The sequence below is a fragment of the Bufo gargarizans genome, chromosome 1, assembly GCF_014858855.1.
Source record: "Bufo gargarizans isolate SCDJY-AF-19 chromosome 1, ASM1485885v1, whole genome shotgun sequence".
Taxonomy (NCBI): domain Eukaryota; kingdom Metazoa; phylum Chordata; class Amphibia; order Anura; family Bufonidae; genus Bufo; species Bufo gargarizans.
In genome coordinates this window covers 538,780,593-538,794,768 of record NC_058080.1, presented here as the reverse complement: position 1 = coordinate 538,794,768, position 14,176 = coordinate 538,780,593, and the positions used below count along the sequence as shown (strand labels likewise).

At 48.7% G+C, this 14,176-nt stretch overlaps 1 protein-coding gene across 1 annotated transcript in view; it reads right to left on the bottom strand.

Annotated features, from left to right (window-relative positions):
* Positions 1-125: 125 nt before the first annotated feature.
* The window catches only part of UPB1 (beta-ureidopropionase 1), a 32,428-nt gene continuing 18,377 nt past the window's right edge, over positions 126-14,176 (bottom strand). Inside the window, exons 7-10 of the mRNA XM_044275506.1 lie at positions 12,496-12,577; positions 12,335-12,377; positions 10,390-10,544; positions 126-269 (exon numbers count right to left, since the gene is read on the bottom strand). Of these exons, the coding sequence (XP_044131441.1) occupies positions 186-269; positions 10,390-10,544; positions 12,335-12,377; positions 12,496-12,577 (364 nt within the window). The 3' untranslated portion in view covers positions 126-185. The remainder of the gene's footprint in view (positions 270-10,389; positions 10,545-12,334; positions 12,378-12,495; positions 12,578-14,176) is intronic.

The following is a 14,176-nucleotide window of genomic DNA, read 5'->3' as shown; positions in this document are numbered from 1 at the left end:
AAAGAGACCTGCTGTTTTATACTTTCCCCCTTGTACAGGAATTGTCACTGGAAGAACTGGTGGTCCACATCCAGCACACAGAAGGGTACTTCATACTTAACATATAACATTACCGGGAAGCAGCATACGCTGTGGGCACATTTATTATGATGTATGTATTGTGTGTGACTACAGGCCACTGTTCTTTACTCCCGTATAATGTTAGGCTGGAAATCTGGTCTCACAGCTTCAGTCAGTTCAGCAGCATACATTTCATGGCGTCCAGTCATCTGCATGATGGGGAAAAAACAAAATCGTAAGTTTCCAATGTTTTCATGACTTGGAAAAAATCTCAAGAAAAAACCCCCACAATGGAACAGCACTCTGCACACCAAATAACGTACAATAATGACATAGTTATAAAAAATATTCTGGTGCTAATGCTGCGCTTATTTTGTAAATATGAGATTCTTGGCAAATACATTTTGTACGAAATTATTTGAGCCTGTCTGCCAAATGTAAAGGCGATCTCTGTACGACTGGAACCTAACACTAAATACTACCTGTTATGTGCCATAACGGCCACCATAAAATTCCCGGAATGCAGGTTACACATGCATGCTGGGTCCACTCTATTTCCCATTTTTGGTGCCGTAATGGCCTCCATTAAATCCAGGGAATACAGGTACCAACATGCATGCTAAGCCCACTCTGTTCCCGTTCACTTTAATGGGGCTGTTCAGATGAGCGGTGATTTTCACGCATCACTTGTGCGTTGCGTGAAAATCGCAGCATGTTCTATATTCTGCGTTTTCACGGAACGCAAACCCCATAGAAATTAATGGGGATGCGTGGAAATCGCATATCATCCGCAAGCAAGTGCGGATGCAATGCGATTTTCACACATGGTTGATATCAGATGTTATTAAATTGATAAAAGTCAATTTACAGTATTATTTTACCCTTATAACATGGTTATAAGGGAAAATATTAGCATTCTTAATACAGAATGCTTACTAAAATGTGGCTTGAGGGGTTAAAAAAAATAAAATTTCTCGTACTTTTTTCCATTGGGGGACACAGACCATGGGTATAGCTTAGAGGTATTAGTAGGAGGGACACTATGCAAATGAAAGAGCTCCTCCTCCTCGGGCTATACCCCCCGACTCCACCAGGAGGAACTCAGTCTTTGCTTAGTGTCTGTCCAAGGAGGTGACGCTTACTCTTCTCCTGTTTGTTATTTTTTTCTGTTTTCAGATGGGGACGCAGGTCAGCATTGCGCTTTCCTGGCCCCCGTGGAGTGTCTGCCACCGTCTTTTGACGTGTTCTGGCTACCTCCCATCCCCCCACAGAAGAAAAGTGGATCCAGGCTCAACATGTCAGCTCTGGCATCCCACCAGCTGCTGGGACGCCTGCTGCCTACCCTCCTCCAGAGCACTGTTCTCCTGGATTGGAGTCAGAAGTCTGAAGAGGCGCATCCCTGCTGGTCTGGACATCGAGGGAGCATGCTGAGCAGATAAGTATTGCCCAGTCCCTCCCCCTCCCTCTGTGTCTGTTTGTCTGTGGCTACCTGGGTGAGCTTGAAGAAGGATCCTGATGGGGCACTTTCTTCATTTTGGCACTGGAGTACTGGCATCTCTTCCCCCTTAAACTGTGGGCTTCAGCGCTTCTCTCGTCGGGCCTTGGCTGCTGCGCTCTCCCAGCGCCCGCCGGCAGGCCGCTCCTCCATGGCCTCGTTAACCCCTGCTGCACCACGTGAGGGGAGTCGTGGTGTTTGTTTAAATCGCGCGCGCTTATTTTCGTGCATATTTTCGCGCGTGCGCTTATTTTCGTGCATATTTTCGCGCGTGCGCTTATTTTTGCGCATATTTTCACGCGCGCGCTTATTTTCGTGCGCGCTTGTTTCGCGCGCTTTTTTCGCGCCATAATGACGCGTTCGGGGGGGCGGAGCCTCGGCATGCCGCTCTGACTCTCCTTACACCGGAGACTCTGTTTGCTCACGGCCGTGCAGCTCCTCATCACTCTACTCCGTTTTGTTATTTTCTTTCTAGATGGGGACACAGGTCGGCATGGCGCCTTCCTGGTCCCCCGTGGAATGCCCGCCGCCGTCCTTGGACGCTGCCTGGCTGCCTCCATTGCCCCCTAAAGAAGACAAGTGGATCCGGGCTCGACCTGCAGCTCCGGTATCCCACCAGCTACTGGGTCTCCTGCTGCCACCCTCCACCAGAACACTGCACTCCTGGACAAGGAGTCAGAAGCCTGAAGAGGTGCATCCCTGCTGGTCCTGGAGTCGAGGGAGAAGATCTGCAGGAGCAGATAAGTATTACCTGCATCCCTGCCTTACCCCCCTCCTCCACGTCCCTGGGAGCCTGCGGTCCCCGCTTGGGCATCTGCCATGTCCAGCGCGGCCGCTAAATTGGTCTTAGTCGCCAAGGCAACCATGTCCTTTAATCCTGTGGCGCTAACGACTCCATCTCTCTCAGTGGTCCCCACAGTGGGTGCCTGACTACGAAGAGGCAGCGTGAGCGGCAGCATCCCACCTCGGATGTCTCCGTCTCTCCACCCCCCTCACCTCGCCTGTGGCGCTTTCGGACTGCTCTTCGGGGAGAGTAATCCGAAGGGGAATTATCCGGCTCGGACGAGCCAGGTCCTTTTTGGACTATAGGGCATTTTCAAATCCTGTGACGCCAACCACCTCTCTAAGTGGTTTTCCACAGAAGACGCCCGACTACTGTGGAAAGGAGCGTGAGCAGCAGCATCCCTCCTCGGATGGCTCCGGCTCTCCTTACCCCCCCCCCCCCCTCTAGAGGCGCGTTCGGGCGACTCTCCCCTCCCTTAGGGAGCGCAAGTCTGAAGGGGAATTTCCGGCTCTGATTAGGTCATGGAGCGGGACCCCTCGCCTAAGCTCTCCACCAGGGTGGCTGACTTAGTGGCGACTGTCCGAGACACCTTTATTCTCCAAGGGGATTCTCCTCCTTCCACTGGTCAGGAGTTCCCCCTTTTTCCGTCCAGGCAGTCGGAGACTACCATGTTCCCGGTCCATGAGGGATTTTTCCGCGGTCATGTCCAGGGCCTGGGGTAGTCTTAATAAGGTTCTCGACCACCCAGCGCATGAATATACTTTCCTTTCCCTGCTGACGGCGAGGAGAGGTGTCTCCTCCCCCTAAGGTGGATCCTCCGGTGGCCGGATTAGCCAATTATATGGCCCTTCCTGTCTTAGTCAGTTCCTCTTTCCAGGATGCTGTAGACAGACGCATAGACTCTCTTCCAGGTCCTTTTTTCGCTGGCAGCGCGTCCCTGTGACCTACCTTTCACTCAGCAGGGGTAGCCAGTGCTCTCTCGGTGTGGTTACAGCACCACCACCAGGAACTGGCGGTACGAGATGCGGCTACTGACACACTGGAGTTGGTTCTCCAGATGTCTCAGGCTTCTAAGATTCTTTGCGAAGCTTCTAGGGACATTGTTTCCCTCTTTGCCCGCAGGTTGGCCATCTCTGTCACTCAGTGCGAAGAGATCTGATTGAAGGTGTGGGACGCTGACGCCTCCACCAAGCGTTCCCTTGCTAATCTCCCCTTTTGGGGTTTCCAGACCTTATGGGGATCAGCTGGACGAGTTCATCTCTGCATGCCTTTTGCCGTTTCTCATCTGGTAGGCCGTCGCCTGCTTCCTCCGCCGGGGGTCTCAGGTCGCCCGCAAAGAGGCCTTCCTTTACACCAGCCTTCCCGGCACTAGAGGGCCCAGTCAGCCCGCCCTGCTGCTCCTAGGCCTATCACATGTCCCGATTGCGGAATCCCACCATCGATTCCTGCGCTTCGCCATTAAGGGTCGACACTGTCAGTTTGTCGCCCTTCCTTCGGGTTGGCGACCACCCCGCGGGTCCTTGCCACGGTCCTGGACCGCTCATGGCGCTTCTTCGTACCAGGGGCATTCCTTTGCTGCCCTATCGGGACGATATCCGGATAGAGGCCCCCCTCTCTACCGCAGACCAAGGACAGCGTCCGGATCACTGTTCAGACTCTGGAACGGTTCGGCTGGCTGGTAACTTTCCCAAACTCCTGCCTCTTCCCGTCCCAGAGGCTCTCCTTCCGGAGGATGATTTTGGACACCTCGGCTGCCAAAGTATTCTGCCAGCCTTCAAGTCCTCCCAGATCCAGGGGGCAGTGTCGCATCTGCTGCGCTCCCCGTGCCTCTCCATTCGGGAATACTTGCAGGTCCTGGGTCTTATGGTAGCCTCTTTCGAGGCCTTCCATATGCCCAGTTTCACACTCGCCTGGCGCAACAGGAGATCCTTTACCTTTCAGCGGGTTCGGGCAGCTCTCCCTTGGTGGCTGTTCCCGATGAACCTGTGGTCGGGGAGTTCCTTTCTCGCATTCTCCTGGACGATCGTCACCACCGATGCCAGCATCCTGGGTTGGGGGGGCGTTTTCCAGTCTCGCACGGTTCAAGGGATTTGGTCGGCGGCAGAGTCTCGCCTTCCAATCAACTTTCTGGAACTGAGGGCGATTTTTTTCCGCTCTCTCTCTCCTATTGGACCTCTCTCCTTGCGGGCCTCCCAGTGCGGGTTCAAACGGGCAATGCCGCGGCCGTGGCCTATATCGACCATCAGGGCGGGACCCGCAGCCGGATGGTGATGCAGGAGGTGAAGAGAATTCTGACGTGGGCGGAGACGCACGTTCCGGTGTTGTCAGCAGTTTACATTCCAGGAGTGGACAACTGGACAGCGGACTTTCTAAGCCACAACAAGGTGGATCCAAACGAGTGGTCTCTGCATCCAGAAGTGTTCGAAGAAATCTGCCACAGATGGGACCGTCCGGATGTGGACTTAATGGCGTCCAGGTTCAACAACAAGATCCCAGTGGTCCTGGCTCGCGCCCGAGATCCGAAGGCGTACGGATGGATGCGCAGGTGTCTCCGTGGCAGGACTTCAGCCTCCTCTGTTTTCCTCTCCTACCAAAGGGTCTACGCCAGTTCGAGGAGGAAGGGAATCCGACCGTTCTCATCGCCCCAGAGTGGCCTCGCCGCGCGTGGTTTTTCGGACGTGGCTCGGTTGCTGGCGGACGCCCCATGGCCTCTTCCCGACAGACAGGACCTACTGTCTCAGGGCCCGTTCTTCCACCAGAATTTACGGTCTCTTCGTTTACCGGCGTGACTGTTGGAACCGCCATCCTGATGAAGATGGGGTTCTCGGATTCAGTGGTTAGGACCATGATCAGTCCGGGGAAGTCTTCTTCCTCCCGGATTTACTATCGTACCTGGATGGCCTTCCTGTCCTTTTGTGAGGGTTCGGGGTTCCCTCCCCTTCGTTTTTCCATCTTGATGGTACTGTCTTTTCTTCAGTCTGGGCTTGTGCAGGGACTGTCGCTTAGTTCCCTGTAAGGTCAGGTTTCGGCGCGGGCCGTCAGAGGTCCCTTGCTCTTAAGGGTCCGGTGGTGACCTTTCTTCAGGGGGTGGCGCATTCGGTTCCCCGTATGTTCCCCCTTTGTCTCCTTGGGATCTCAATTTGGTTCTGTGCGCTCTGCAGTCGGGCCCCCTTCGAGCCTTTGAGGAGGGTCTCTCTGACTGTTCTCATCTGGAAAGTGGTCTTCCTTGTGACCATAGCTTCTGATACAGCTACATAGCGTAGTGATTAAAGTTCTGGGCTATTATGCAGTGGCTGTGAGTTCACATCCCATCACGAGCTTTTAAGTCAGACTGGTGTCGAAGCTGGCCGCTCTTTCCTGCCAGGAGCCTTTCTGGTTTTCCACCAGGATTAAGTTGTGCTCTGTCCAGTCCCCTTCTTTTTGCCCAGGGTGGTCTCTCCCTTCCACCTTGATGAGGATCTTGTCCTGCCTTCCTTTTGTCCTTCTCCGGTGAACCCTAAGGAACGCACTCTGCATTCCCTGGATGTTGTACGGGTCCTGAAGGTGTATCTCGCGGCTACTGCTTCCGTCCGCCGTTCATGGCGCTCTGGATCTGCTTGGCTATTTCCGCGGCTTGTCGCGCTTGTGGTGGAGTTCCCCCGGCTAGGATTGCCGCTCACTCCACTAGGGCGGTGGGGGCTTCCTGGGCAAGACGCAATCGTGCCTCTGCGTCTCAGCTGTGTACGGCGGCCACCTGGTCGTCCTTGCATACCTTTGCAAATTTTTGTCAGTTGCATTCGCTGGCTTCGGCTGATGCGGCTTTGGCCGCAGGGTTTTGCAGGCTGTGGTTCCTGTTTGACCGTTGGGCGTTCCTCCTGGCGGTGCTGATATTTTTTCCCACCCCATGGACTGCTTTTGGACATCCCATGGTCTGTGTCCCCCAATGGAAAAAAGTACGAGAAAAGGAGATTTTTGTGAAACTCACCTGTAAAATCTTTTTCTCGTCTTTTCCATTGGGGGACACAGCTCCCACCCATTATTCCTGTTGCAGGAGGGGTCTTTAGTTCAGTTTTTCTGTTTCTGGTTGGACCTTATGGCTTGGTCCGATGGTTTCCATGATTTTTTCTTGCTCCTTCTCCTACTGCTTGTGCAACGCCCGAGTTCCTCCTGGTGGAGTCGGGGGGTATAGCCCGAGGAGGAGGAGCTCTTTCATTTGCATAGTGTCCCTCCTACTAATACCTCTAAGCTATACCCATGGTCTGTGTCCCCCAATGGAAAAGACGAGAAAAAGATTTTACAGGTGAGTTTCACAAAAATCTCCTTTTAACTCTCCTCATCCTCTTGTTTACGCAGCCGGCATCATCATCTTTCTTCATCTTTCAGGACCGTGGTGAGCGCGATTATGTTATCAAAGGTTCTTTTGCAGGTCCTGAAAGATGAAGAAAGAAGACGATGACGGCTGCGCGAACAAGAGGATGAGGTGAGGTAATTATTATAATTTTTTTTTTTTTTTTAACCTCTCAACCCACATTTTAGTAAGCATTTTGTATTAAGAATGCTATTATTTTCCTTTATAACCATGTTATAAGAGAAAATAATAAAAATCTACAGAACACCGAACCCAAATCCGAACTTCAGTAAAGAAGTTCGGGTCTGGGTACCACATTCAGTTTTTTCTCACGCGCGTGCAAAACGCATTGCACTTGCGCAGAAAAAAACTGAACATCGCAACGCAATCGCAGTCAAAACTGACTGCAATTGCGTGCCTACTCGTGCAGTTTTCCCGCAATGCACACGCAACTCAAATCCGGAACGCCCCTGTGAAAGAGGCCTTACACTAATTAAAATCAGCCTATGGGGCAGACAGGCTGGTCAGGGGTGCAAGACTAAATGGAGTCGGCCACACATCCAGTACAAATTGCAAAGAAAAAGGGGGTCAGTCAGTGGGGCAGCGTGCACCTGTGCATTGGGATGTGCTGACTGAACCCCTTTTTCTTTGGAAAAAATCTGGCTGCCTTAACATCAGGCTAGATTCCCATTAAGGAACAGTGTGAGACCGGATGGATGCAGATTTCATTGCAGAATACAAGCCACAATTCACACAGAAAATTCCTCCTGTGAATGTGCTCTTGGACTGGGTTTCCATGTTCAGGTCTTTTTAATGCAGGTTTTGAAGCTGAAGCCAGGAATGGATCATAAACAGAGGACACCTAGAAGGGAAAGATCTCAGTAGGAATTTATCACAAGGGGAAGAAATACATTTTTGCTGAAGTCAGCATTGATGAATTTACCAGACGCTGCAGGGTATTTGGCGCATCTATACAAAGAACATTGTTGAGAGAGATGCCCCCCGTTCCTCTTCTGCAGTAAGTGCGCTTTTTTTGCAACAAATTTTTTCTTAATATTGCAGTTGATGAATCTGATGGACACCCAATTGGCATAGCTAATCATCTAATTATCACTTTTCTACCTACTTTTGAAAAGTGGTAAAAGCAACATTTTTGTGCAAAAAATGTGTGCCGCAGTTTGCAACTTTTTTTTTTTTTTTTTTTTTTTTTTTTAAGACTGAAGTGCAAATCAAATGATGAATTCCCCAATGAGTCTTCTATTCTTTTTGATTCCAGGCATCAAAAGTGCTTGAAATAAACATGGAAATCCAGCTTTAACATTACCATACAACACTCATGCCATTGTTGCATGGACATTCAGGTCTTTTTGAGGCCCAGTCATGAAAAGGTTAAGGAGTGAGATGGGATAGCAATTCACAGTAGTGATCCTTATCGGTTTTAGAGATCACTGTAATTTAAAGCAGTGAGCATGTCTGGAGGCGATGCGCCACCTTGAAGAATATAATTACATAAGCATTTTAATTAGGGCGCAAAATATCCTTAAAGGGGTTATCCCATCACAGACAATATGGGCGTATGGAGCGGGGAAAGGTGGTGGAAGGTGCACTGCCCATGCACAGCCGCCGTCCATTCATTTCTATGGGGCCACCAGCACTTGGCTATTTTCATGACCCCATAGAAACAAATGGGAGAAGTGGCCGCGCAAGCGCGGTGTGCTCCCGTTCACTTGTATGGGGAGAGTGCTTGGCGGTGGCCGGACTCCGGGAACCCCGGGGTCCTCCAGTCACCACTCTGCTCTCGCCATAGGTGCGTGTCCCACCTCTGGGACCCACACCTATCAGACAAATAGAGACATATCCTAGCCATATGTCCCCATTGTCTGTGATGGGAATACCCTTTAAAAAAAATGTAATACATTGCTGAAAATCCGTCCAGTCCTGGAGATTTACCGTGAGGACATTATTGCAGAGTCTATTTCCTCAACAGAAATAGCACAATTTAAGAAACTCTGCATCAGATGATGATAATGTCGGAAGAGGTAAAGCTTTGAGAACAGATCTTATGTCAGCAATAGGGGGTTGTGAGGCAGTGACAGGTCTCATATATGAGGATGGAAGATGTCTCCTAGAATGGTGCAGGAAACCTACTGGAGGAGATGTATGGTATGATTTGCTGTGTTTTCCCCACGATCACCTGGCCTGAGGTGAGCCTGGTGCGATAATCACTTGGGGATAAAGTGTGTGAGACGAGGCGTTAGGCCCCAGGGAACAGACCTGGAGAAGGCCTGTGTGGTCCCAGCCAGAAGGGCTGGAGGGCCACAGTGCTGAGGAAGCCTGAGTTTGAGGGAATTGAAAAGGAAGCCTGCAGAGGCTGTGTGGTTCCAGCCAGGATGGCTGGCCGGCCACAAGGCTGAGGAAACCTGAGTTTGGAGGGACCCAGCGATGCCTGAAAAATGGGAGGTGTTGCACGGTCAGAGTTGGGAGGACTGCTGGACCATATCCCCCCAAGGTATTTCGCTGCTTCCACCAGGAGGACTGGTGGGTTGCACTGTTCACAGCTAGGAGGCTGTCTGACCGAAGCCGAATACCACAGTGTGAACACTGAGCTAGAGGTGAGTTAGGGAAACCTCTGTATAGTGAGTGCCTAGCTGGGTAAGGGTTTATTGTTTTGTGTTGATGTAACACATTGTGAGGTGCAGCTGCGACTTCATGGTGCCAAGTGATGCCAAACTTGGAAGTGTGATGTGCTGTGTGACAAATAAAGTACTGTTTGAGCTTGAAAACCCCCTGTTTGATGAGAAGCCTGTCATTGCCGACCCCTGAGAGAGAGCAATCCCTTACAGGGTGAATATCATTTTTGATAGAAAGCATGAAATTGCTGATAAATTTTTACAGGATTTGAAGTAACCTGGTAACCTGCCCACTAGCATCCCTAATTTGATAGACAGTATTAGGCCTCATGCACATGACAGTTGTGTGTTTTGCGGTCCGCAAAACACGGATGGCGTCCGTGTACATTCTGCAATTTGCGAAACGGCACGGACAGCCATTAATATTACTGCCTATTCTTGTCCGCAAAACGCAGACAAGAATAGGACGGGTTATATATTTTTGGGCGGACCACGGAACGGAGCAACGGATGCAGACAGCACACGGAGTGCTGTCCGCATCTTTAGCGGCCCTATTGAAGTGAATGGCTCCGCATCCGAGCCGCCAAAACTGCGGCTCTGATGCGGACCAAAACAAGGGCCGTGTGCATGAGGCCTTAAGACGTTGAAGCGTGTGCAGTCTAGCAGCAAGCAATTCTAAATCTTTAAAATGGTGTGTGATCCTGTCAGAGGACCGGAGGTCAGGACGCGTATCGTGTTTCTCGCACTGAACTCTCTCGTGTGAGTCTGGCCTAAAAGACAAATAGTACTCTTTTAGTCCAATTCTACCTAATTTTAAAAATACATTGAAAAGCGTAATCAAAAGCTAAGGAAAACCGTATCTTACATCACACATAGTGGTTGTTGTGCGATTAATTTTTGCAGCTGAACCATTTAACATTTTTCACCTGTAAAAACCACAACTGCGTAGGCAAAAATGCATGTGTTTTTTCCAATGTGGTTTTAACCACACCTTAACTCCTATGTGTAAATATACCCTCACATGATTGTCTGTAAAGAAATGATGATATTTATGGGGGCGGTTTTGCATATTTTTGTTACTGCTGGTACTAACCTTGAAATTCCACTTATCGTTAGTTTGTCGACAAAGGTTAAGGTCCATCTCGGCAATCAGAAGGCCATCACATATCCTGCTTAGCCCAGGAGTACGACTACCATCAGGAGCTGCTACGTAGCTAGATCCATAAAAGTAGCCAAAGTCATTATGGGCTTTAGAAAAGTAAAAAACATTAATTAACATGGTTGTCATAGTAAATGCCATACAGATGAGTAATACAGCAGTTACACAAGATGGGTTGCTGTTTTGGGTCACGTAAATTTCATCAATTTATAGAGCACAACTTCTTTCAGGATATCTAAAAATATAAGTTCATAAAACCACTAAGGCTGGCCATACACATTAGATAAAAGTCAGCCATACCCACCACTGTCAGACCATAGGGAAGGGGGAGTAAGATTAGGCTTGTTGGATTTCAACATATCTGATCCTTTGTTTTCGTGGGATATAAGCCACTGCCAGAGGAGTATGACAGTGGCTTATTTGTCAGAAATTTACCCAGAGAAGATACTGTGCATGGATTTGCTAGGAGGGTTGCCATGCTGACATAGTCAACCTATTAGGTTTCTGGCTCGATGTCCAATCACAGAGCTAGGTGGGGGATTTAGGTCTGAATCTCTGTGACTGCCATTTGACAGTGACTTTGTACGCTAGCTACTGCGTGTTTTGCTACTCGCTACTATTGCATTTGAACGTTTGGTATCTGATTATGGCTTGGTTCTAGGTGATCCTCTCATCTACTGATTCACCTGGTAATCTGACTGTGGCTTGTTTCTGGAGTTACCCCTTGTCCACTGTTTTGGCAGTCTGTCTCTCCTGGTTTTGACCCTGCTTGTATACTACTCTTTGCACCCCGGTCATCCTGGTCGGTTTGCTTCCAGCGAGCTTGCACCAATTTTCTGTTACTTTACATCACAGATATAACAAGGACACTAGCAGCCAAGTCTATCCAGCTTCACAGCAGGCTTTGGGGGTAGGGGTAGCCATAGCTCCCTACCTACCAGAGTGGGTATGAATACTGGTAACTTTTTCAGAATTGGCTGGCTGTGGTTCTGGACGGTGATCATAGTATTTCCTTAAATTATACTCATCTCCTTATTGAGTCATACTTGGTTAGGCTGAGGTGAAATAGCTGTCAGTTGGACGAGTATTTAGACAGTTGTTGCATGTATATGGCTAACTTTAAAGAGGTTGTCCAGAGATTTACACTTATCACCTATCCGCAGGATAGGAGGTAAGTTTCTGACTGGTAGGGATGGTCTGACCACTGGGTCAAGCATGCATGCAGCAGCTCCACTCATCTTTATGGGTCTGATGGAGATAAACAAGGACTGTGCTTGGTTTCTGTTTGACAGTACTATAGAGATGAATGGAGTGGCGGAGGAAATAGCTATCTTTATTTGGTGCATCTAGGTTTAGAAAAAACACTCCACCTAACTCAACAGTGGAGAGTGGCTTAGTGGGAAAAGAGCATAGTTTAGTAGAAAAAAGTGCAGGAATTGTACCAAAAATGTCTTGTAATTTCCCCAAAACTTTTGTTGTGAATTCATGGAGACATACTATGTTAAAAAATATATGCAAAAATAAATTAAAAAAAAGTATAAAATACAAATAATGAAAATAGAAAAGTGACATTGCTAACTCCACAAACCATGGCAGAACCGCCCGGTAACTGAAACTATACATATTAAATATAAAACAATAAAATGAAGGAAATTAGGGAATCCATTATAATAATTCACCTTAGTGTCAATTATCAAATTTGAAAAACCCACAAAAATAATTTTGTAACCCAATAAATAAAAATGATAGCACTCTCTTAAACTACCACGTGAACAAATTTCATTAAGCATGTCTTAATTACAACAAGGTGATGATAAACGCGTTTAAGTCCCCATTGATTCACACACAAATGTTAACATCAGTAATCTTATCCTGTCACCTTTCTTGCCATCTCCGGAAGTAAACTCATTTTCAAAGTGTTCCTGAAAACAAATATTCAAAAGGATTTCATCAAAAAATTGTACTTTGTAGTTTCTTTAATACAAAAATGATGAAAGAGAAGAAGAGGCTCAAGAGGATGAGCTGATGTTTTATACTCACATTTCCCACGCGATTGATGGGACAGGTAAAACAATTATTGGCAATGGCGGCATTTCTTGCCTCTATGGGCCACAGAGACTCACTGCAAACAGATTGGGGCCATATAACATTAACTTTGCAATGGGACGTTTGAAAAATTATAATGTAGAAAAAGTAAAACTTGTATTAAAAGCATTCCAACCTGCAGCCACAATAAATATCGCTCTAACCTATGGTAAATTACATCCCAACAAAAGCATGACAAAGGCTTCCTATTGTCCATACAGATAATGGTCTATAGTACTACTGTACTATAATAGGGTACTATTTACAGTCAGTATCTTTTGCTGTGATTTTTGATTAGTCTTCTAGGAGTGGCACCTTCAGGTATGAATGCGCTTCTATTTTGGGAGCAGCATTTTTGTGCACTTTTGCCCTGCCTATCCCACGGGCGACCTTGATTAAGGTAGTACATATAGCTGTGTGTGCTCATCGTTGCTGGATACACATAGAGGTTACTAGGAGCAGCACACTATATGTGCAGGGTATGCTCTCCTGAATGTAGATCCATACGGCATAGGTTGGTTTAGAGTAGGACCTGCTTGACTAAGATCACCTTGGCGCTGGTAGGCAGGCACAGATGAATTTTGATCAAAATATACTGGCTGAGAGTCTCAGATTTTATTATTAGAGTGAGGGCTTAGTCCATATATTATGTTTGCATCTATTGTTTTAGTGCCTTATTCTCCGTGATTTTATGATTTTACTATTTAGCCACCCAGTGGTCTCTGTACGCTCAGCCTCCAGCAATGCCAGGCCAACCCCTGTGACCTCTGCAGTAATTATGTATTGACGCGATAGGTCATCACTGGAGGCTGGGAGACAAAAAAACATAGGGAGACCATGGAAGTACCAGGTGTTTGGAAGGTGAAAATATTACTTTCTCGCCCAGTTTCCTTGGGGGACACAGAAGACCTTGGGTATAGCTCATCTCCATAGGAGGCGTGACACTAAGTGAAAACTGTTAAGCCCCTCCTCCACAGCTATACCCTCAGCCTGGAGAGAGAGGCTGCCAGTTTTTGCTTAGTGTCCAAGGAGGCAAGACACTCCCTGCTACTGCAGGGCTGTTTTCTCCTTTGTTGTTTTTTAAAAATTTTTGATTTTTACTTTTTTATTTTCTTTTGTTCCAGAATACGGGACAACAGAGACGCACTAGACCTCTCTGTTTCTCCCGGGGTTGAGCTGCGCCAGTGCCGGTATCCGCACTGCTGCCTCCCCCACAGAAGGCAAGGTGGACCAGGGCAGCCCAGCTCCCCTGCATCCCGCCAGCGTAAGGGTCGCCCGCACGCCAAGTCCCTCTTCCAGCGTCCTGCCACTACGGTGCCAGTAGCTGAAGGGGCGACCCTGCTGGAACGGACCGAGGGTGAAGACGGCTGTGGTGAGAGAGTGGCTTCTCCAGCCCTACGACCCCCTCCCCCCCACCCCGGTCTCCTGCTTGACTGACCCCCATACTGGTCTGGCCACCCTAGTTTGTTTTATTAGTTCCCTCTCCTCCCCTCCACTATAGGTGCATCCACTGAGGGGTTATGCTGGCGTCCCTATCATGCCGCCCAGGGAGCTGCCTCTCTCCTTGCAGGGTCCCCCATCCCCCCCCTATCGCCTTACCGGTGCGCAGGCATCCCTCCTTGAGACGGCTCAGGGC